Raw genomic sequence first — 22,537 nt, 5'->3', positions numbered from 1 at the left:
GGATGGCGTCCCGTCCAGCAAGACAAGGAGCTCCACCAAGCCGCAGGAGAGGAAGCGTGGTAAAGACAGAATGGCGCTGCAGAAAATGAGCAGAGAAGGGGGCGGAAGGGGTCTTCGGGGCTGACCGTTGCCTAGCGTCAGCCAGCTGACTCCGTGCCGACTGCAGGTCGCATTCCTGGGGTAAAGACACACTTCAGGCGGGTGTCAGGTCTCTGGTTTGCTGCCGGGGCTCAGCCCAGGTGACTTTGTTTTGGGCCTGCTGTCTCCTTTTTGACACTACAAAGACGGAGGGTGAAACTCAGGTGCGTCTTACAAAGTGAAAGGAGCCGTATGGAAAGCCCACGTACTGTGTGATGTTCCATGGTGACATTTTGGCAAAGGTGCCATGTGGTGGTGAGGTCAGTGGTGTCTAGGGCAGTGGGGGTCCGTGGACGGAGCATGGAGTTGAACGGGTGTTTCAGGTCTCTGTGCGGTAATGGTAGCTGTGGGACCCTTTGCATTGGGCAACACGGAGAGCAAACCTAATGGATGCAAATTAGAGAAAAGGAAGGAAGCCAGGACGTCGGGGACCCCAGGGACCGTGGCCGACGGTGCCAGGCTCTGCGGCATCACACCTGCGTGAGGCCACCCCAGCTACGGGGCTGGAGTCTGCATGGCTCCAGGCAAAGCACAAGCACACGAGCCCTGGGCTCTCGGAGACGCAGGCGCTTCCCGCAGGGGTCTGACCAGCTGTGCCGCTGCCGCACGTACCCTCTGGGGTGAGGGACCGAGTTAGCGGCCGGCGGAGGCTGGGGACTTGGGGTGTCCCTGTGGCGCAGGGGCGACAGGGAGTCGGAGGGAGAGCGGCCCAGGAGATGACGGCTGGGAGCTGGAGGCACCGGCTTAAGGCGGACCCCGAGGGTCACACAGGGACACGGTTCAATCCGAGCACGTGCACGGTCAGCACACGCGGCTCCATCTGTCCACCAAGGGGCCCAGAAGCTACGGGGCGTCGAGCACTCTGGCCCCCAGAACTTGGTTCCCCAGACCATCCTCCAGCGAGGGAACCAGGGCTCCTGGACGAGAAGCAGATTCCAGGCCTGGGGAAGGGAACGCCAAGCTAGTCTGGAGGGTCGTCCAGCGCCAGCCAGGAAGAGCTCAGAACAAACCGAGTCCCATAAGGATGGGGTTATGTCAGAGCTCTGATACAGGAGAAAACTGAAAGTCCTCACAGCGGCCAAAGTGGGAACAATTGGAGCAACAGAGTTTATAAAGTCGCATCACAGCGTAATTCGAGGTATGAACTAGACACCCGCAGGGCCGCTGGTACAAACGGTCAGGTGAGGAGAAGAGCCAAGTCGCCCCGCAGATGGCCTCCAGCTGAATTAGGAGCTCCTCGCCAAGGAGTCGGGGCTCGGCCCCGCAGCCCTTGCGTGCCGGTCGTGCCGAGGGACCCTCCCAAGGGCAGAGCAGGGAGGGCAGCTGACGGCACCCCAGCCAGGGGACGGCAGAGCTTGCTAGTATGAGATGATCTCACTCCCAAAACCTGTAACCCCAGTCGAGTCACAGGGAGCAGCGGACAGCTCTGACGGGGACACCCGACAGAACACCTGACCAGTCCTCTTCAGAACTGTCCAGCTCTTCCAAAACGAAAGTCTGAGGCGCCGTTACCACCCAGAAGTGCTGAAGAGACATGACGACGGAATGTCATGGCCGTCCCGGGTGGGATCCTGGGGCAGAAAAGGGGCTTTATTTATTTTTATGAGTTTGTTTTATTTATTTGTCAGATAGAGCACAGACGGGGAGCAGCAGGCAGAGGGAGAAGCAGGCTCCCCCCAAAGCAAGGAGCCCGATGTGGGACTCGATCCCGGGACCCTGGGATCATAACCCAGCCCGAAGGCAGCCACTCAACCCACTGAGCCCCACTGTGTGCCCCAGGAAGGGGCTTCAGACAAACAGGAAATCTGAAAACCCACAGATTGCGGTGAACGCACCAGCACGGACTGGTTAACTGGGACCGACATCCGTACTGTTGGAAGGTGCTGACGGGGCTGCGTGTGGAGACGGGGGCATTGTGTACACGGTGCGCCTGATGGACGCGCCTGCTCAGTAGCCCTGAAGGTCGCCTATAGCGCCCACACGGGGGCTGGCTCGGGGGGCGGACCCGGTGTGGGAGGCGCCGCCCGGCCGCTGGGTCACAGGTGCCCTAACATTTCGGCTCCCTCAGTCTGTCCTTGTGGTGAGCCCTCTGCGGGTCACCCATGGCTGCAGAGCCGTCTCTGGATCACGCTGGGAGGGGCCTCTCTGGGGCCTGGAGGGGGTCGCCCTGGGAGGGCGGCTGAGCGGGGGTCTTTGTGCTCCTCCTGCAGCCCGTGTGGACCTTATCTCCCCCGACCCCCAGACGGACCGGTGTGCGTCTTCGGGCAGGTGCGTGCCTATGGGCCCTCTGTATGGGCTCCTGTGATGGGGACACGGAGTGGCCGGTGTCCTTCTGTCCCTCTGTGCCTCCTACAGTCCAAAGGCCAGCAGCCGCGGGAGCCAGGACTGACCAGGAGGCCGGTCAAGAGACTCAGGGTCCCCTGGGCGGAGGCAGCACAGCCACGGCAGCCCACGGCCGGCATGATCAGACCTCATCCTGGCCCTCCACCCCGCCCTTGGCCCTGGTGTGGGGACAGGCAGGCGTGCCAGGGTTTCCTGTGGGGCCCGGCTTCGCCTGTGCCTGCCCTAGGCTCCGAGTGCCCTTCGCAGGCAGAGGGAGACGACGTGTTTCAGGCTGACCCCTTTGGCCTCCTGTGAGGTCTCATGACGTGCTTGCGTCGGAGCCCAACAGCCCACCTGGAGGCAGCAGGCGTGTGTGTCTTTGCCGAGAAAGGGCCGGCTGTGGGGAGAGCAGGCCGCGCAGCAGCCCCAGCCCCTATGCTGGGCAGGGCGGCCGTGAGCACCGCTGCGTGTGTGTCTGCAACCCTGGTGACCGGACGTGCACCCGGTGCTCCCGTGGGCTACAACGGCTGGGTCCCGGCCCTGTGGGGCAGGAAGCGGCTTTCCGGGAGGCCCCTCTGGGGCCTGGCTGGCCGCGCACACCTTGTAGGGGTTCTCTAGGGGTTCTCTAGGTGGGAAGCACGAAGCGTGGTGGGGCGCCACGGCGCAGCCTGTGTCAGGCCCAGCCCACCTCTGAGGCCCTTCTCGGGAGGGGCCCTTCTGGGCGGCACGCGGGCTCCGGAGGCCACGGCGTCAGCCCTCCCCGCTGCCCCCCCCCCGCCCCCGCACTCCAAGGCCTCCTCCCCGCCCGCCCCCCGGAGTCACTCCCGCCTGGGAGACGCGCACTGAGGGGCTGTCTGTTCTTTATTTGCAGAGGTATTGTGGCCAGTATTTTGGTTTTCTTATGTTTTGGAGTCACACAAGCTAAGGACGGGCCGTTTTCCAGACCTCACCCAGGTAACTTGTCCTTTCTCTGTCCGCGTGTGCCCACGTAACACTTCCGTCCCGGGCGGTCGTCCGCGTCCGTGCTGCCGGGGGCGGGTGGCCTGTTCTTCCCAGCCCCTCCCGGCCGGCCCGGGCACGCCGCTGTCCCCTCAGGAGGGGGAGGGCTGGGTTCCTCTCACCTCCGCCCCTTCTCCGCCCTCTGCTCCTCCCCCTGTCCTGCCGTGGTCCTCGTGCCCCTCTTCCCCCCCACCCCCGCTCTGTCTCCGGCAGCTGCTTCTGCACAGTGAGGTGCCCCAGGACTGGCCGTGGGGTCGGTGTGGGCCTGAGCTGGGGGCCCTGCTGTGGAGGTGCTTGCCGCATGCGATCGGCAGAGTCCTCCTGTCTCTCACGCCGACCCCCAAGTTAAGGGAGGCGTTCTAACAAGCCCTTGAGCCTCGGAGCTGCAGACCGTTGCTTATGCTGTCCCTGGTCCTGCCCCCAGTCCTGACCCCGTATCCCACCCCCCGTTCTGCCCTCCTGTCGCGCCACCACCCTCCCCCGCCACCCCTGGTCCTGCCCCGAATCCTGGTCCTGCCCTGACCCTGTCCTGCACCCACTGTCCCATCCCTGGTCCTGAGCCCCTCTGTCCAGTCCCCAGTTCTCCTTGACCCCATCCTGCCCCTGGTCCTGTCCTGAATCCTGCTCCCTTATCCTGTTCCCCTGTCCTGCCCCCACTGTCCTGTCTCTGGTCCTACCCCCAGCCCAGGCTGTCTAGGGCTCCAGCCTCGTTGAGGGGCTGCCTCTAAGGACAGGGCGTGGTGAGTTTTCCTGAAGTCTTAAGGCTTAGTAACATGTTTCTTTTCTGTATTAATACGGGATGGTATTCATTGTGGAATATTGGAAAAATAAAAAAACTATTTTTAAATGGAAACAAAAATCAGCCACAGAAAGTAGCCACTTTAGGTTTTAATGTGATTTTATGAGTCGACACATACACAGCTTAAAAAGTGGGACCCTCTTCGGTGTGCTTTTCTGTCATTTCTTTCCCACTTCAGCTTAGCGCAGACGTCCCCTTGGTAATTCTGTGTTTGGCAGCCGGACGTTCATGGGTACTTGTCTGGCCAGCGTCGACGTGCAACGGTGTGTCCCCAGGCCCGCAGCATCGTGTGCTGCGAATTTCTGCGTGTGCGTCTGGGGTGGGTCTGATCGTTCGTTTAACACCAGGCCCTGGGAGTGGAAGCCGCAGGCCGGGGCGGGGGGTGCCCTGGAAGCCGGTGGTGGGACCGACCCCGCAGAAGTGGTCAGGGGGCGCTGTGGCCGTGAGCCGGACCCATGTGGCCTGCTGCTCTGCCCCCTCAGTGTCCGCTGGGGATGCTGATGCTGGGTGACACCTCCTGGTGCCTGCCTGGGGGGCACCCAGCCCCCCAGCTTCCCATGGCTCCGTCACCAGCCTCTGAAGGCTCTGAACTCCCAGCCAGCATAGGGGTAAGAGAGAGAGAGGTTTGAAGCCGCCACAGTCAGAGCTAAGGTCCCCGTGCGATGAGTGCCTACTGGACTGGGCAGAGTCGGTGGTTCCAGGCATGGCAGGTCCCTCGGGGGGTGCTGGGCCATGCTGGGGGCTGGACAGCTGCTTGGCCTCTAGACTCCCGGGGGCCCGTGTGCTCTGTCCGGTGGGGGTGCCTGCAAGCCTCCCCTGTGGTCTCTGTGGGCTGCGTGAGTGCCAGCCCGGCCCCCGCCCTCGGAGGGCCGTCTCCCAGCCTGTGTTCTGGGCTCGGCTACACCTTCCTTTCAGTTTGGAGGCTCCGGGTAAACGGGTTCCCTGCCGGTCGTGGTTTGACGACTGTGGGAGCCTGTTGTGGAGCCCCTTATCCCCTGGAGTCGGCAGGAGGACCAGGTGGCCCTGTGCAGCGCGCTGTGGGGAACCAGGGAAGGCTCTTCGGGCCGGCAGGGTGTGCGGGTGCGGGCGCTGCAGGACCCCCTGGGGGTGGGGGGAGGGGCGGGCTGGCTGCTCGAAAAGGCCTCCTTGCCTTGATGATTTTCACGCTCATCTGTGGCTCCTTCCAAACACTAGAGAAAGCAGAACGTGGCCAGGACCACAGAGGCGGCTGGACATGCTGCTAAGGGAGAAAGTCAGCGGGCCGGTGGGGCAGGGGCTCCAGGGAAAGCAGCCTCAGAGTCTCCGGGGAGCTCCAGGAGCTCACGTGGAACGTAGGAGGCGCAGCGCTGGCCGTCCGGGTGTTTGGGGGTGGGTGGGCAGATCTGGGCCCTGGGGTCTCTACAAGTGGAGGGTGGCAGGTAGTGGGCGATGGCCAGCCCCTGACTGGGGGCAGTGATCGGGGAGGAGACAAATCCAGTGTCCGAGGGTCCACAGGAAGGTACCTTTGCACGGTGGCGGGGTGAGCGCTCCGGGGAAGGCGGCCTGAGTCACTTTTCAGAGGCCCTTTTAGGTCCTGCTGCAGCCCTTGACCAGGGACAACTTGCCAAGCTTTTCCCAGACCCGAGGGCCACAAGGGCAGCGTGTCACGTCCACTCTTGATCCTGTGCCCCAGAATTCCTGCAACAAACCGTCCTGAGAACTGACCGCCTTCCCGCTTCCGTCCACACCAGCCTGGGCACTCCTGGGTCTTGGGGCTGTTTCCCCCGCAAGCAGATGAGGCACAGGCCCCGAGTGCTGGGCAGGCCAGAGCCCCATGAGCTCCTCCGCGCTGGGCTGCCCTGCACCTGCAGCAGAGAGGCCAGGCCGGGCCTCTCCCACCTTGGCAAGCACCAGCCTTTTTATTCAAGGGGAGTGAGTTTTTCAAAGCAAACTCTTAGGTTTTTTTTTGAACAGTGGTAGTAAGCAGAGGGAAAGTAGCTATCTTAGGCCTTTATCAGACAGGGTTATCAAGATTTCCGGAAGGTGGAAGTTAGCACGTTGGTCCAGGAATAACTCCTCTCCTTGTAACCGCCTGCTGGTGAGAAACCGCTTTCCACATGAGCTCCGGGAACCCGGCGCTGGAAGAGACGGGGTCCTGGCTACGCAGAGGCTCCAGAGGGACAGTTTCTTTCTTCTCCGTTCTGTGGCAGTCTGGCCGGCCCTGACAAGCCAACGGGACACACACGTGTGTTGTCTGCGGGTGGCCGAGCGAGGGGCCGTCTCTGTCACGTCACATTTCGTTTCTTTCTGGGGGAGCACGTGTGTGCTCCGGCCCGCCAGCAGCTGGGAAGGGCACCACCCCAGGGACGGGTCGTCCCTCCCAAATGCGGCGTTTCCCCAGACCGGCTGCCACAGCCAGGTGCGGTCTACCCTGGGGATCCAGTGGGGCTCACGTCAGAAACCGTGTCGGTGGGACCCCTCCTGCGGACACGGGTGGGGAGCCACGTCCTGCCCACATGGGAGAAACTGCGTCCTAGGCCGTGGGTTTTCTTAACTCAATAAACGGCATCAGCAGGAGGTTACTGCGTACTCGCTGAGCCACAGGTCCGCAGTGTGACTAGAAGCATGGCCGGGGGCGGGGGGGCGCCACCCAGGACTGCCGGGCCACCGGGAGGGCAGGGAGGAGGCCGGGCCCGGGTGGTGCTCTCTGGGCTGCGGGGCCCCGCCTGACGCCTGCGCCCCGCGTCTCCACAGCGTACTGGAGGTTCTGGCTGTGCGTCAGCGTGGTCTACGAGCTCTTCCTCATTTTCATACTCTTCCAGGTAAGCAGCTTCTCCGTCAGATGGGGTGGCCCATCCGCTCCTCCGCAGCTTCCGCGGGAAGCAAGGCTGCACCCCCAGAGGGGTGGGCAGAGGCTGTGGGGGCTGCCGTCCAGGCACACCGTGTGCTCAGAGGGAGGTTGGAAACCCCTCGCCCTGTGAACCTTGGGTCAGGACTGGGCGCTGGCATCTGTCATTCGTGTTCCTCGCCGGCTGGGTCCGGGGTCTGCTGCGATGGTGACCTCGGTCTGCAAAGTCGTTCTGCACAACCTCGGAGCTGCCAGTGGCTCTCGTCCCTGCTCTGGGTGTGGCCCCATTATCCTCTTCAGTACCGCGTTTGTCACCCCGCACGGAGAACCCTGCCGTAGCTTGGGTCACCCGTCCCTGCGTCCCCCAGAGCCACCGACCCACCCGCTCCCCCACTATCCCCGGGGCCCCTGAAGGGCATCTGGGTCCCGTGCATCCTTCTGCCGAGTGGGGTGGCCAGCGACATCGGCGCCATTGCTAGAGCGAGGCTGTCGGCGACGGGCTCTCGTGGGTGCAGCTGTGGGCCCGTGAGTCGTGCACACATCACCCGTAAGGAGCAGCCGGACAGCCCCCAGCCCCCTGCACTCGTCAGGATCTGTATTGTGGCCGCTGTTGGCGGTGTGTGGAGACTCCTGCTTCTGTTTGCATTTCGGGAGTGACCTCACACTGTGGGGTGTCCCCATGGCAGGCTAAGCCTCCAGAGGCTTCTCAGCTCTTGTCCAGGTTCCATGCCCACCGGCCTGGGCTCCTGCTGACCTGCTGTCCTGACACAGGGACACAGCAGTGTCCAGCCTCACGTCCCATGGTTTCCGAAACCGCATGGGGGTGATTTCAGTTGTCAGTGATGTCAGGGTCTGAGAGTCATTTCCAGAGACCCCAAGCGGGGGATAGGGTCCATTGCAGGACAAGGCAGTGCACCTGGGTAGCAGGGGGCCGTGGTCACGTGACATCATGCAGGTCTGTGTCCTCTGCCCCTCCTCCCTGCTGCTTCCCTCCCTTGGCTGGTACTTGGGGCAGGAGCGGGGGGGCGGGGTCCTGACCGTGGGCATCCTGGGATCCCTCTCTGTGGACCGAAGGCCCCAGCTGGTGGCCAGAGAGCGCCCAAGGAAGGGGAAGGTCTGGGCCTGCAGGTGGGGCAGCCTCTGACCACGCAGCCCCGGAGTCTCCTTAGCGCTAAGGCCAGAAGGAGCGATTGGCCAGCGCAGGCACCCGTGTCTGGGAAAGCTGTCCCGGTGCGCTGCTTCTGTGAGGGGACGTGGAGAGGGCAGGCGGCAAGACGGGTGCCCCAGCTGTGTCCCCGCGTGAGGGGAGTGGGGCATCACCTTGCACGTGGACCCCCCAGTCTGCCCAACCCTGTGTTGGGGCGACGGCGGCAGAGACGGTGTTTGCCTCCCCTCAGTGGAGGTGTTTTCCACACGCCCCAAGCCACAGACATGGCTCGAGGTTTCGGGAGTTAGCCGGGTGCTCCCATGGCCGCCGGCAGCGTCTGGTCCCGCTAACCAGGGTGCTGGCCTTGCAGACTGTCCAGGACGGCCGCCAGTTTCTGAAGTACGTGGACCCTAGGCTGGGGGTCCCACTGCCCGAGAGGGACTACGGGGGAAACTGCCTCATCTATGATCCGCACAACAAGAGCGACCCCTTCCACAACGTCTGGGTATGGGCGGGGCCCAGGAGCCCAGTGCTCGGCAGGTGCCCGGGTATTGCTGACCTGTCCTGGATGTTTCTAGAACCCCAGTCATTCTGCAGACCAGACATGGCATGGCCCGGGCCTCCCCCCTGCTAGACCCAGGGCTCCCTTCAACTCAACCCACTTGGAGGAGGGTTAGGGGGGCCCCGGGGGTCGTGCAGCCCACATGTGGGGCACCGGCCCAGCTCACCAGGGCCCAGGTCCCTGCCATCCAGCCTGAACACGTAGTCTCGGCCCAGCCACGTGCTCCCCTGGGGACCCCACTGACGAGGGCACCGGCTCTCCTCGGTGGTCAAGGCGTGCTGACCGTGTGCGTGGGACCGTGGCTTTGTCCCTCGGGTCCAGCCAGTGCCGCTTGGGAAGGCTAAGACTGTCCCAGCAGCCTGGATGTGGTGGGAGCGAGAGACGGGGGGCTGAGGGCTGCACCTGAGGCAGGTGTCCGGCCCCCACAGGACAAGCTGGATGGCTTTGTGCCAGCACACTTCCTTGGCTGGTACCTGAAGGTAAGATGACCTCGGCGGGGGGACGCCCTGGGCCTGCCTTGTGCTCCAAGCCCATTTCCCAGATGCGCACTGCCGTTCCGAGAGCCGGAGCGTGGTGGGTGAGGGCCTGGGGGCTGTGGCCCCAAACCTGTGCTGGTTCTTGGCGCCAGCAGTGCCTTGCCCCGCCCGGGAGGGTGCTGGGGATGTCCCCCCAGCGGGCCTGGTCTGACGCTCTGCCGCGGCCCGCAGACCCTGATGATCCGTGACTGGTGGATGTGCACCATCGTGAGCGTCATGTTCGAGTTCCTCGAGTACAGCCTGGAGCACCAGCTGCCCAACTTCAGCGAGTGCTGGTGGGATCACGTAGGTGCCGCAGCTGCCTGGGGGGGAGGTGCAGAGGCCCCCGGGGACGGGGCAGGGCACTCACCTGCGCTGCCGGCTCCTGCCCGCAGTGGATCATGGACGTGCTCGTCTGCAACGGGCTGGGCATCTACTGTGGCATGAAGACCCTTGAGTGGCTGTCTCTGAAGACGTACAAGTGGCAGGGCCTCTGGAACATTCCGACCTACAAGTGCGTCTCCTGAGCAGCTGCCCTGCTCCCTGGGGGCCAGGGTGTCCCTATGGGGTCTGGAGGTGACGCCAGTGTGCCTTTTGGGGGGAGGGGCAGTGGACCAGGGTTCTGCCCGCGTCTCTGCTCACCAGATCCGCCCCCCAGGGCCCCGGTGGTGGCCAGGAAGTGGTGGCCAGGAAGCCTGCGGTCAGCTACCCTTCGTGCCCCGGGGCTGCCCTCCTTACCATCCCTTTACTTTGGGATTGGAAGCAGCCCCCGGCGGGGCACTGGGGAGCGGGGGTCTCCCCACCCATCCGTCATGGGGCCCGGGGCAGCAGGCGGGGGGCACAGGGAGTGAGCAGCCACTAGGCTCCAAGCACCTGGCGTGGCTGCCTGGGGGACAGAGGCTCCACGGGGTGACGGGGCCCTGTGCTCCCAGGGGCAAGATGAAGAGGATCGCCTTCCAGTTCACGCCCTACAGCTGGGTCCGCTTCGAGTGGAAGCCGGCCTCCAGCCTGCGGCGCTGGCTGGCCGTGTGCGGCATCATCCTGGTGGTAAGGCCGGCCCGAGTCGCGCGCGCCCGCCGGGCAGCCCGGCTTGCCACCGACTCTCCCGTGTCTCCCAGTTTCTGTTGGCAGAACTGAACACGTTCTACCTGAAGTTCGTGCTGTGGCTGCCCCCCGAGCACTCCCTCGTCCTCCTGCGGCTCGTGTTCTTCGTGAACGTGGGCGGCGTGGCCATGCGGGAGATCTATGACTTCATGGACGACCCGTGAGGGCCCCGGACGGGTGGGGCGGGCCCCGGCCCCCTCCGCGTTGCCGCCCCTGGGGCCCAGCGACAGCGCCCTCAGCCGAGTGCCCTCCCCCCGCAGGAAGCCCCACAAGAAGCTGGGCCAGCAGGCCTGGCTGGTGGCGGCCATCACAGCCACGGAGCTGCTCATTGTCATCAAGTACGACCCGCACACGCTCACGCTGTCCCTGCCCTTCTACATCTCGCAGTGCTGGACGCTCGGCTCCGTGCTCGTGCTCACCTGGACCGTCTGGCGCTTCTTCTTGCGGTAAGGGCGTGGGCTGTCCCCCAGGCCAGGTCAGCTGGCATCTGGGTCATGGGGTCCCTCCCTGCGACTCTGGGAGCGTCCCTGTGAGGGGCAGCTTCTCAGGACCTCCGTGGGCCAGCTGGCGGTGACCTGGCTCCCGCTGTCCCCAGGGACATCACCCTGAGGTATAAGGAGACGCGGCGGCAGCAGCAACAGAACAGGGGCGACCAGAGCACGGCCATGAGCCATGTGGACGGACACCTGCCTGAGCCCGAAGACCTCCCGGGGCCCACGGAACCGGAGAGCGAGGGGGTGCCGGCCCCAAACTGATGTAGCTCCTGACCACCGGGAGCCCCTCGGCCCATGGGGTCAGACCCTTTCTCCCATGCACATAGTGGGGCCCTGCGGGGCGGGGCGGAAGGTGGCCTGTCCCAGATGTGCGCGTGTGTGAACACGGCGTGGAGGGGTGTGGGCACTTGGGCTGCGTGTTGCTGAGGCTGCTCTGGGGTGACGAGTGTGGCTGGGCTGGCCCTGGGCAGTGGTTTCCTCCCCCCAGATCACAGGCATAACTGTGCCTTTCTCTGCTCTCTGGGCCCCGGCCACTCTGAGGCCCTGGGTGTCCATGCCGGCCACCCCAAGGCCCCAGCTGCATCTCACGGGGAGTGTGGACACCCCGATGGCTGAGAAAAACCTCACCCAGGGAGGTTTTGTCTGACCCCACAAACAGGTGGGCACGGGGCCAGGGGTCATGGGACTGGTCCCCTGAGGAAAGAGAGAGTCAAAGGCCTGTGTCTGAGGTGGGGAGGAGGGCGTGGGGTCGTCATGAGCAAACAGAACAAGTGCACCGGTGCCGGAGGCCTGCGGCCCTGCGTCATCCGCACCAGCCCCCGGCCTCAGCCTGGTCCTGCCCTCAGCACAGGGGTTGCCCGGGGTGACGGGGGAGCGGGTAGGTGGGGACACTGCTGCATTTGTGCGCTCGGGTCGGAGCCGTGCAGAGGGACGGCCAGGCCGGCGGGAGGTTGGCGGCCGTCCCAGGCACGGGTGCGTGCTTGCTGCGGGACAGCCCCGGTGGAAACACACTTACGACCCAGGCCTGGTCGGGGCCCCACAGAAAAGACAACACTCCTCCTGCCAAAAAAAGTGCTTTAATAAAGTGTCTAGAACTTTCTTGCATTAGTGAGCTGAGAGCATCTCTTGGTTCAAAGCTAGGAGGCCCCCGGGAGGGCGCGGCCGGGCTCAGGAGATGATCCTCAGGCCGGGCTTGCGCTCCCCCAGGGCCTGCAGGTCATCATCCATCTCCTCCGACCAGTAGATGTCGTAGAGGCTGTGGGCACCGGAACGCAGGGTCAGGATCTTGTGGGGACTGTGCCCCTCCAGCCCCCCCCTCCCCGCACGCGGCACTCACACCAGCTGCTCCAGCGCGCAGCCGGGCTGCTCCACGCTCTCCAGCAGCCGCCGGACGCCTTCCTCACTCATACAGTTGTTGCTGAGGTCCAGCTCCCGCAGGCTGCGGCTGACCAGCAGGAGCGAGGCCAGGCTGGCACAGCCCTCGTCACCCACATCGCAGTCCCCGATCCTGGGCCGAGACCAGGCATGGGTCAGGACAAAAGGGCCTCCCGCTGATCACAGGGTGATGGGGGGGTCCGCAGCACACCATGTGTGGAGCAACGGGGTCCAGCCCGTCCCCCAGACCTCAAGCTTGGGAGCTCCTAGAGTCGTGCTGTTGGCCGGGTGCAGAGGGCCCGCCAAAGGCAACAGGAGCACACAGCTCCCCTCCGTGGGCACAGTGGTCACACTGACCTCACACCGCCTGGACCCAGGGCCCAAACCTCCCTGGACAGACGGGAGGGCACCAGAGGGCCTCATCCGACCCCTCACCTCCTCAAGGGCATTGGGAGCCGGCTGGCTGGACAGTGAGCTGCCAAGGAGGCAACCAGAGGCAGAAGAGCGGGGGTGCAGGTACAGGGTGCACAGAGGCTCCAGGCCTCCACGGTGAGGACCGGGAAGGGCGGGCCCAGCGCCACTTGTCCACCTCCGCCCCCTGCCCAAGCCGACCCCCCACCCAGAAGCCCCAGTAAGAAGCAGAGAGCAGACGACCGCGGAGACTGGCCCACGGCGCGTTGTGGGGAGCGTGACTCGCCCCACGCCCCCGGCGCGCTCACCACAGCTCGCGCAGCACGGCACCCGGCTGGCGCAGACCCTCGCACAGCTCCCGGACGCCCGTGTCGCCTAGCTTGTTGCAGCTCAGGTGCAGCTCCATGAGGTGCTTGTTCTGGGCCAGCATCTCTCCGAAGGAGGCGCAGCTGGCGGTCGTGAAGCTGCAGGTTTTCATCCTGGGAGACAGCCGGCAGCCGGGCCCACAGCTCAAGGCGCTCTCCGAGGCCCCCGAGGGCCCGAGCAGGAAGCCCCCGACCCCCACCCTCCAAAGACAGCCAGCGCCCTACTCCCCCCCACCCCCTCGCGGAGGCCTGGCCCCCCGACACAAGCCACCGCAGCCCTGGGTCTCCTGGGGCCTCAGCGCTCCGGCATCCACAGGGTCCCCTGGGGCCCCAGCCACCACCCGGCCGTACTCACCACAAGGCCTGCAGCTGGCAGCCGGGCTCCAGGACGCTCTCACACAGCAGACGGGCCCCCTCATCCCCCAGCACGTTGTCCGCCAGGTTCATCTCCTTCAGGCTCTGCTTGGCCCTGATGACGCGGCACAGGTCTCTGCAGCCCGTGGTGGTGATGTCACAGTGCCAGAGCCTGCAGGCCCAGAGGACAGGTCACGGCAGGGGCCCTAAGGCCGCGGCCCCAAGGGTGCAGGCCGGGGGCACACTCACCACAGGACCCGGATCTGGCTGCTGGAGTGCAGCAGGCTGGAGCACAGCGTGGCGATGCCCCGGTCACCCAGCTTGTTGTCCCCCAGGTCCAGGACCTGAAGCGAGGGCTTGGCTGCCACAACCCCACATAGGTCCTCACAGCTGGCTGCCGTGAGGCCGCAGTTCTCCAGCCTGGAAGCACAGGAGGGCCAGCTGGGCTGGGGAGACAGCCCTGCAGCACCCACTGCCCCCCACCCCGCCCCCCCAGCCAGGCCCAGCACTTACCTGAGCGTCTCCAGCTGGCAGGCAGAGTCCACTAGGCCCTGGCACAGCACCCGCACACCGGCCTCCTCAAGCTCATTGTTGCTCACCACAAGCGCCTTGAAGTGCTGCTTGGCCTTGAGCGCCGAGGCCAGGGACGCACAGCTGGCGCCTGTCAGGTTGCAGTACTCCAGACTGGGGATGGGCGGGGGTCAGAACTCCAGCCCAGGGAGCACTGCCAGGATGGCCTCTCCTGCCCCAGGCTGCGGGGCCCATGAGACCGGGGGGGCAGCAGGGCCAGGACCACGCAGCCATGGCAAAGGGGCCATCTCCTTGGAGCCTCCCAGCCCAGGAGCCCCCCCACTGTGCCGAGGATGCCCTAGAGCTGGGAGAGAGACACCAGCCTCCCTCGCCCGGCCCATGGGTGCTTGCTGTGGGCTGCCGGCCCACGGTCCCGGCAGCACCCAGGACAGCTGGCTGCGGTCTCCCAAGAGCCCCTTCCTCACGGCTCCCCGCAGCCCAGGGTGGGGGGTGGTCTGTCACACACTCACTGCAGGTTCTCCAGGTGGCACTGGGGGTCCAGGAGGCCCTCGCACAGCAGCTGCAGGCCCGCGTCCTCCAGCGGGTTGTTGCTGAGGTCCAGCTCCCGCAGGGTGGGCACGGAGCGCAGCACGTCAGGCAGGACCCCACAGCCGGCTTTGGTCAGGCAGCAGTTCTCGAGGCTGGAGTACAGCCAAGCTGGCCATCAGCACGGACCCCGTCAGCTCTGGCCAATCCAGGACCCAAGGGAGCCCACCAAGCACAGCCCCATAAGAGGGCCAGGGATCTAGGGTCTCCTGAGAGCACAATGGGGCTGCTCGAGGCACTGTGAGATCCAGAGGAAGCTGGGCCGTGCATTCAGGAATGACAGGCGGGGTTATGGCACGACCACACCCCTCGGGGAACCGGGGGCCTCGGCCAAGGCAGGAAGGGCCCCCAATGCTCCAGGACTGTCCAAGCAGGTTCGGACCTGAGCCAGGGATGGGGCATGCCCCGGGACCACGTGGGTCACGCCGGCTCACCTGAGTTTCCGGATCTTGCAGGCCGGACTCTGCAGGCCCTGGAGCACCAGGCGCACCCCGCCGTCGCCCAGCTTGTTGGAGCAAAGGTTCAGCTCCGTCAGGGAGGGGTTGGCCTGGAGGGCAGAGCGGATGTCCCTGCACCGCTCCTCCGTGAGGCCACAGTCATCCAGCCTGTGGACAGGACACCAGGTCACCACACGGCATGTCCTGGCCTGTTCGTGGACCAAGAGCTCAACCTGGGGGAGGGATGGTTCCTGGGCGGCTCCTCCCATGAATGACCCTTGATCCCGGGTGGTGAGTTCAAGACCCACAGGGGGCATACAGGTTATTTTAAAAAATAAACTTAAAAGCAGCAGAGAAATGTGTGGATTATCTCAGGAGGCTTTTGCTGCAGGCTGGGCACCACCAGGGGCCCATGTGGGGCCCCGTGCTCCCCGCGCCTTCCCGTGCGGCACCGTACGCGCAGGAAAGCCTGTCTATCTCCGCAAGGAAACCAAACAGAGGAAATGCTGGGAAAAGGACCCTGTGCCTCAGAGGGACACGCGGGAGAGCTCAACAACCAAACCCAGTCTTGACTCCATTTCCCAGCCCACCGCCAGCAGGGACGGCGCCCCGGCGCCCTGCAGCAAGGAGACAGGCCCTCCGAGCCTCCATGCCAAGCCCGGGCCACCCGCCTCAACCAGGAAGAGGCTGACGTTTTCAGAGAGTGGGAGGAAAGTACAGTAACATCTCAGGCGTGTGAAAATCATGTACAAGTCACAGCGAGTCCATAAACAGTGCTTTCGCAGCCCGGCGGCAGTGGGAGGGGGAGCCCGCGCGCCATGCCCGCGCCCGCACTCCAAGCGGCTAGCTTCTACCTGACCACCTCGTACTGCTGCATCAAAGGCAGGAGCTCTGTCCACCGGGCGTCACTCAGCTCCTGACACTGGATGTCGAGGTTCATGGTTCGAGCCCAAGTGTTTTCTAGACAGAAGGCAGAGGAAGAACATCTCAGCCAGACTCTCAGTACGTGACAGGCCAGAGAGCCAGCAGACAGAAAGGAGTCGTAACAGGACCCCCAAGGCGGGGGGGTGGGGGGGCTGCTGGTGTTTCAGAAGCCAGTGCCACTCCCCTGGCCAGTGCCCTTCTCCACCTCAGCCCCCAGGAGCACAAATCGGGGCAGGCAAAGGGAGGCTGCAGCCCCTGGGCTCCCCGGACAAAGGCCACCACAGAAGAACAGCAGCAGCCTCACGTCTCAGCCTCCTGCACTCCGCCCTGTGGGCCCTGCCTACCCAGGAGCGCCAAGGCCAGTGCTGGCCATCTGAAGCCGCGATCTCTCACTTGCCTGGCGACACCACGGTGTGGAGACCCCACCTGGTGGGGCACAAGGGCCAGCAAGGGGAGCAGTGCTGCAGCCTCACCTGGCCAGATGCGCCCCTCCCCCCCACCTGGCATTGAAGGAGCTCGGGCCCGAGCCTCACCACCCTGAAGCAGCTGGTGGGAGGACAGGCGCCTGCGGCCGGCTAACAGCTCCTCAAGGGCCACCAGCCACAGGTCGACTGCCCTGGAATGGGCTGAGGAAGGCAAGTGGAGACCCCAGGCCCACTGGCGGGCACTCTGGTGTTGCCCGCACAGGTGGCCACTCGGTTCTGTGTCCACAGTCCCTTCCCAGGGACTCCCAACAAGCCGGAACACGTCCTCTGCCCCACCCTGGGTCAGCCCAGGCCCACGGAGAAATCAGGTAGGACTTTGGCAAATGAGGCTGGCATGGGAGCAGGTCACATGCCCTGAAACACCTCACCAGGGGCAGCACAGAGCCCCAAGAAGTGATTAACTGTCCAGCGTACCAGAGTTCCACGTGGACGCTGACTGCACAGGGGTGTCCCGAGGCCCGGAAGGTGGGAGCCAGAGAGCTGGGTTTCATTCAAGCGTCATCAGAAAGCCCGGGAAGGATTCACACCCGGAAACAGTGCATTCAGCCGCCCTTTACAAAAGCCGAGGCAAACGCTGACTGAAGCCCGCAAGAGGCTGCTGGTTCCCTGAAACCGCAGCTTCCTGGGAACACTGCCCCATCTGTGTTCCTGGCCGTGCCTAGTGGGGCCTGGCCGTGCTCAAGGGACGACTCCCCGCCTCCATCCAGGCGGGTTCAGAGCCTACAGCCAGTGGGGGGACAGACCAGTGCCAGCCAGCAGACGAGATGCCCCAGTGCACACCCTCACTGATGGGCCAGCGGGAAAGACTGAGGGTCGGAGGTCCCGCAACGGGCCGGGTCCCACAAGCAACCCAAGTAGGAAGCCAGAGTTTGCCCAGCCCACTGCCCTGGCCACGTGAGCAAAACCCAGACCCGCCTGCCCCGGAGCCCCGGGTGTGGTCAGTAAATCCCCCACTCCAGAGCCCTGCGTCATCGCCCCCGGAGAACGGGACGGACGGGCGAGTTCAGCGGGACCCTCCCGCGCGGTGCGGCCCGCCGACCGGGGTCGGGCTCTGCCCCGGCGGCCCGAGGTTAAGAACGCGGGCGGGGAAGCCGGACGGGGCCGCCGAACGGCCGCACACGCCGCCCCGCCCCGGGCTCGACCAGACCCTGCGGAAACCTCTTCGCCGGCACCGGGGCTCGGGGGCTCTTCTGAACCTCTGTGCGTCACGGACCCCTTGGAGAACCCCAGGAAGCCGAAGACGCGCAGCGAAGGCGCCGCGACCCCCTGTTTCCCCCGGAATCGAGACCCCCAGCAGCTGGGCTGCTCCCCAAGGCCCCGAAGGGCGCTGAAGGCTTTCGCTTGCGAGAAAGGGCCGCGCCCCGAGGCCAGGAGCGGGGTGGCGGTGCCCTCGGCCCGCGCCGAGCCGGACCGCAGGGCAGGGGCGTCTCGGGCCCGCTGGGCCCCGCGCAGGCGGCGGCGGAGCGCGCGGTTACCTGTGCGAGGCGCGGGCGGCCAGGGACGCGCCGGGGTCCGCCCGAGGCCGCCCAGGGCCGCCACCCACCTCCGCGCGCGCCGGAGACTGCGCATGTGTCCCGGGCCGGCGCGGGGACACCCCGCGGGCGAGCGGCCGCTGGGACCCCGCGCGCAGGCACCCGCCGCCCACCCGCCCCGCTCCCCGCGCCCGCCCCCCGGCGCCCCGGCCCCGCGCCGCTCACCGGCCGCCGAGCCTCCGAGCCGCCGCTTCCGTGGGGCCTGGGGTGCGGTCGGCCCTACGTCCCGGGGCGGGGTCACGCGCTGGGGCGGGCCGCGGGCGGGGCGGAAGGCCGGGGACGGCCCGGGACGCCGGCGGAGCACGGGGGAGGGGGGACCCGGGGGGACCGGGGGGGACCCGCCCGCCCCCCAGGGCGCAGGAGCCGCACCACGGGGCAGGGCGCTCCGCGGACGTGCAGGACCTCACGCGAGCGCCGGCATCCCAAGGAGGAAACCCGGACCTCTGCCCGCTAGGAACACCGCGGCCCGCGGGGAAAGAGCTTCGAGGGCACTTCGGGTTTCATCAACAGGCGGGACAAGACCGTGTTTGGAAAACCCCTGAGAGGGCCCGGGGGCTTTCTGCATCGTCCGCCTGACGAGGTCGCCCCCGCCCCCGGCCCGGGCGCGCACAGCGGAGCTCGCGCGTCCGCGCTCCCGGGCGCACCGGCGGAGGCTGCGCGCGGACTTGGACTCGGGCTGGAGCGGGGTAGCCGGATGCGTCCTCGGCACAGAGGCGCTCACGGCCTCGCGGCTAACCCAGCACCTCCTGAGTGCCGAGCGCTATGCCGGGCGCTTGGGCTACGCTGGTGAGTGAGCAAGGCAGAGCGAAGGCCTCGGGCCCCGCGGAGCTCACAGTCCAATGCGGGGAACGCATGAAATCCAAAAATAAATTCATAGCATTTACAATGCGGAAAGTGCAGGGCAGGGGGTAACGCAGGATTAAAAACAAGTCGGGAATGAGTGCTGGAGGGCCAGGGCAGAGGTCAGGTAGGTCTCCTCCCCAGTGCCAGCGAGCCTCTGGGGGCTGAGGCCCCGAGGCTGGGGCAGGCGGGGAGGGAGGTGCCTTGGTGTTCAGTTTCATAAACACAGGTGCTCACTGCAGACCTGACCCCATCTTTGCGACCACCAGCGAGCAGCACAGTATGGGATGGGGGCTGAGGACACTGGGAGCTGACCTGTTCCCTGGGGATTAGGTTCTCTGGGGAAATAAAGCGAGGGTTATTCAATCCGGGAGAATATTTGGCTGGGTCAATCCTTGCTTGGGTAACTTGCTGGGCTCCCAATGGACAAGGGGGTCTGGGCCACCAGTGCGGGGCCAGGGGTCCCAGAGAACCCAGTGGATTCAGAGAGGCGGGCTAAGGCAGAGGCAACCACCCCAGGGCCACCATGAGCTCCTCTGAGCAGGTCAAGTTGTCAGGCTGAACTTTTTACTAACTTTTTTTTTTTTTTAAGATTTATTTATTTAGAGGGGTGCCTGGGTGGCTCAGTGGGTTAAGCCTCTGCCTTCGGATCAGATCATGATCCCAGGGTCCTGGGATTGAGCCCCACATCAGGCTCCCCGCTCAATGGGGAGCCTGCTTCTCCCTCTCCCTCTGTTCCAGCTCATTCTCTTGCTCTCTCTCAAATAAATAAATGAAATCTTTAAGAAAAAAGAAAATGGAAAGCCCTAGCGTGCCCACATTCCAGAAACAAAGGCTCTGACATCTCAGTATGTGCTCCTACTCCTCTGTGCTCACAATGTTTTCTTTTTTTTTTTTTTTTTTAAAAGATTTTATTTATTTATTTGACAGAGAGATCACAAGTAGGCAGAGGCAGGCAGAGAGAGAGGAGGAAGCAGGCTCCCCGCTGAGCAAAGAGCCCGACGTGGGACTCGATCCCAGGACCTTGAGATCATGACCTGAGCCGAAGGCAGCGGCTTAACCCACTGAGCCACCCAGGCGCCCCCTCACAATGTTTTCTTAAAGAAACATTTGTAATGGTAGGTAGAGTAATGATCAAAGAGAGTATGTGCAAATCTCTACCTTACCCAGCAAAGGAGTCTTTGCAGTGTGACTAAGTAAGGGTTTTGAGATGGAAGATTGTCCTGGATGACTAGGGTAGGCCCAAGGTAGTCCTAAGGTCCTTACAAAAGGGAGGCAAAAGGTCAAAATCAGAGAGATGTGACCAGGGAAGGCAGCCTTTACAAGCCGGGCCAGGCCCAGCAGCAGGTTCTCCCCTGGAAACTCCGGAAGGAACCAGGCCTACGGATACTTGGATTTAACTCCCTAGCGCCCATTTCCCACTTCTGAGCTCCAGAACCGTAAAGTAAGACACTCCGTGACAATGGGTCACGACGGCGGCAGGAAACGGACACCCGATGAACTGTGGTTTCCACTTCGGAGGAGCTGCGCGGACAACGTGGACATGAATACACAGGTACACCGACCAGTAACGAACACAGTGTAACTCTGTAAAAACCTTGTTTTTTAAATATTTTATTTACTTGCTTGACAGAGAAAGAGCGAGTGCAGCGGCAGGCGGAGCGGCAGGCGGAGGTGATGAGGGAGCAGAAGGCTGGCTGAGGACAAAGCAAAGCTGGCGCCTTGCACCCCCTCTTCACCCGCTCCCCTCCATATGTGTAGCATTCCTCAGACACCCCTGACTGCCATAAAACGATAAATAGTTAACTTGCAGGGATCGCAATCCTGCAGAACAGGAATCTCCCTTGCTCTACAGATGTCCTAGAGACCTAAACAGGGAGGTTACCTCATCAATAGTGTCGGGGTCGCGCCCCTAAGATGGCGCCGGCTACATAGACCGAGCAGCAGGGACAGCCTAAAAAACATCTGCCCTGGCCACACATGACCTCGTGCTTGTCACATGAACACTGTATGCCACCACTGCCTACGAGCCCCAGATACCTCCTGTTCACGTGAACGCCTCTGTGATTGGCTGTTATGCCCTGTATAAGGCATGGGACCTTCCCCACGGGAGGAAGGAGAAAGATCGACCAGGGAATAAACACGAGCTTGTGCATCGACCTGTGTGTGTCGGTGTTGCGTCATCTCTGCAGGCAGGGAGAGCGCGACACAATCGCACAGATTTCCAGAGGCCTAATGTGTCCCTCCTCACCATACACTGGAGGAGGCTGAGGTAGAAGGGAAGGTAAATGACAGCGGGATCCTAACACCCCACCAAGAATCTCCCAGCTATCTTGATGTTAGTGCCTGACCTACAGACACTGATCAAGCCACAAGGGCAAGGCCTCCCCCGGCACCTTGCAGGCCCCCCTAGCATGTGAGAACTCTGTTGAACCCTCCCTCCCCTTCACCATCCCCCCAACCCGGGGTACATAACCTGCCGACCCTACAACGGGGGCAGCAGCTCTTCCTGCCCACCGGTCCTGTCCCCGTGCTTTATAATAAACCACCATTTTGCACCAAAGAGGTCTCAAGAATTCGTTCTTGGTCATGGGCTCCGGACCTCAGCCCACCGAACCTCAGCCCACCGCACCTCACCTAGGTTCTAGAAGTTCATCAGGGACAGAGAGCAGCAGACTCCGTACTGGCCGGAGCCCGATGTGGGACTCCCCCCGTCCCCCCCACGACCCACGACCCTGGGATCACGACCCGGGCCAGGCAGGCGCCCCACACAGTGTAGCCTTCCCGGTCACATCGCGCAACTGCCCCAGCGCAGCCGAGCCACCAGCGGCCCTCCAGACCGCGACCCGCCCTCCCGCGGGACCGCCCCGCACACCACCCCAGAGCGAGGCTTCCCCGGTTCGGGGGTCCTCCCAAGCCACTGCCCACCGGAAATGCTGCGCAGCCCAGCAGCCTCCCCCACACTCGCGCGACCCCGCGCCGGGGAGGCCAGCGCAGGAGCGCCCAGGGCCTGGGCCCCCGTCCCGGTTTCAGCGCGCCCCCCGAGGTGCGGTCCTACGTGGTTCAGTTCTGTCCTCCCCACGTGAGTCCCCCGGCTCCCCGCCAGGGTTCTCGGGTGCCCGGACAGGGGCGGCGCCGCCCGGCGGGGAGATGGCCCGAGGCCCAGCGTCCTGGGCGGGGAGCCGGGAGTCCCCTCCCAGAGCGGCCCACCCCGGCAGGGGCGGCTGTCCTCTGGGGAGCAAGGTCGAGGGTTGGCCGGGCCCCGCTTGCGCACCGCGCCGGGCGCCGACAGAACGCGGGCTCCCGCCGAGCCTCGAGAGGCCGCGCGGAGAACCAAGCCGCGCGCAGAGCCGGCGCGCGCACGGGGCGCCCCAGCGCCGGGACTCCCAGCATGCCCCGGGAGGCCGCCAATGCGCAGGTGCGCACGCGCGGGCGCACTTCAACGCTCTGACGCCACCAGCACGCGCCGACCTCCAGCCCCGGAAAGCCCCTCCCCCGCCCCGCCAGACCCCAGCCCCACCGGACCCCGCTCCCCCTCCCCATGCACCCTGCTCTCCAGTGTCACGTCAGGACCTCGCGTCTACCCTGGCAGCATGGCTGCAGGAGCGCCCGGTGCGTGTTCACAGGCGATCCGACCAAGGTCGGCGCCGATAAGAGCAAAGCCCGGGCACGGACCGCAGGACTGACTTACCTCCAGAAGACAGGCGGCGAGAGGGACAGCCCTCGCCCGACAGGGGCGGAGCCTGGCGGGGCGCGTTCTTGCCGCGGCGTCGGGACGGGCGGTGGGGCGGG

At 64.7% G+C, this 22,537-nt stretch overlaps 2 protein-coding genes across 8 annotated transcripts in view; one reads left to right on the top strand and one right to left on the bottom strand.

Moving 5' to 3' along the window:
• The window catches only part of PTDSS2 (phosphatidylserine synthase 2), a 23,846-nt gene extending 11,840 nt beyond the window's left edge, over positions 1 to 12,006 (top strand). Inside the window, exons 3-12 of one of the 3 annotated variants that reach the window (XM_032358488.1) lie at positions 3,332 to 3,414; positions 6,992 to 7,059; positions 8,603 to 8,737; positions 9,223 to 9,273; positions 9,502 to 9,615; positions 9,705 to 9,823; positions 10,242 to 10,356; positions 10,428 to 10,573; positions 10,674 to 10,859; positions 11,009 to 12,006. In XM_032358488.1, coding sequence (XP_032214379.1) covers positions 3,332 to 3,414; positions 6,992 to 7,059; positions 8,603 to 8,737; positions 9,223 to 9,273; positions 9,502 to 9,615; positions 9,705 to 9,823; positions 10,242 to 10,356; positions 10,428 to 10,573; positions 10,674 to 10,859; positions 11,009 to 11,168 — 1,177 coding nt within the window. In that variant the 3' untranslated portion in view covers positions 11,169 to 12,006. The remainder of the gene's footprint in view (positions 1 to 3,331; positions 3,415 to 6,991; positions 7,060 to 8,602; positions 8,738 to 9,222; positions 9,274 to 9,501; positions 9,616 to 9,704; positions 9,824 to 10,241; positions 10,357 to 10,427; positions 10,574 to 10,673; positions 10,860 to 11,008) is intronic. The other 2 variants (XM_032358490.1, XM_032358489.1) reach the window with 2 other exon arrangements.
• On the bottom strand, positions 11,968 to 22,537 carry RNH1 (ribonuclease/angiogenin inhibitor 1). Of its 5 annotated transcripts, none has more exons than XM_032358483.1 (11): positions 18,071 to 18,162; positions 16,788 to 16,924; positions 15,819 to 15,924; positions 14,962 to 15,132; positions 14,452 to 14,622; positions 13,925 to 14,095; positions 13,661 to 13,831; positions 13,413 to 13,583; positions 13,001 to 13,171; positions 12,244 to 12,414; positions 11,968 to 12,162 (listed from the first exon to the last, which is right to left on the bottom strand). In XM_032358483.1, exons 3-11 carry the CDS (start codon positions 15,902 to 15,904, stop codon positions 12,075 to 12,077), a joined length of 1,371 nt encoding a protein of 456 aa, XP_032214374.1. In that variant the 5' UTR covers positions 15,905 to 15,924; positions 16,788 to 16,924; positions 18,071 to 18,162; the 3' UTR covers positions 11,968 to 12,074. The 5 variants fall into 5 exon arrangements, with proteins under 5 accessions (XP_032214374.1, XP_032214376.1, XP_032214377.1 ...); XM_032358485.1 differs by lacking the exon at positions 18,071 to 18,162 and adding an exon at positions 17,849 to 17,908; XM_032358486.1 differs by lacking the exons at positions 16,788 to 16,924; positions 18,071 to 18,162 and adding an exon at positions 22,437 to 22,537.

The sequence above is a fragment of the Mustela erminea genome, chromosome 9 (genome assembly GCF_009829155.1).
Source record: "Mustela erminea isolate mMusErm1 chromosome 9, mMusErm1.Pri, whole genome shotgun sequence".
NCBI classification, from domain to species: domain Eukaryota; kingdom Metazoa; phylum Chordata; class Mammalia; order Carnivora; family Mustelidae; genus Mustela; species Mustela erminea.
This window is presented reverse-complemented; position numbering and strand designations above follow the sequence as displayed.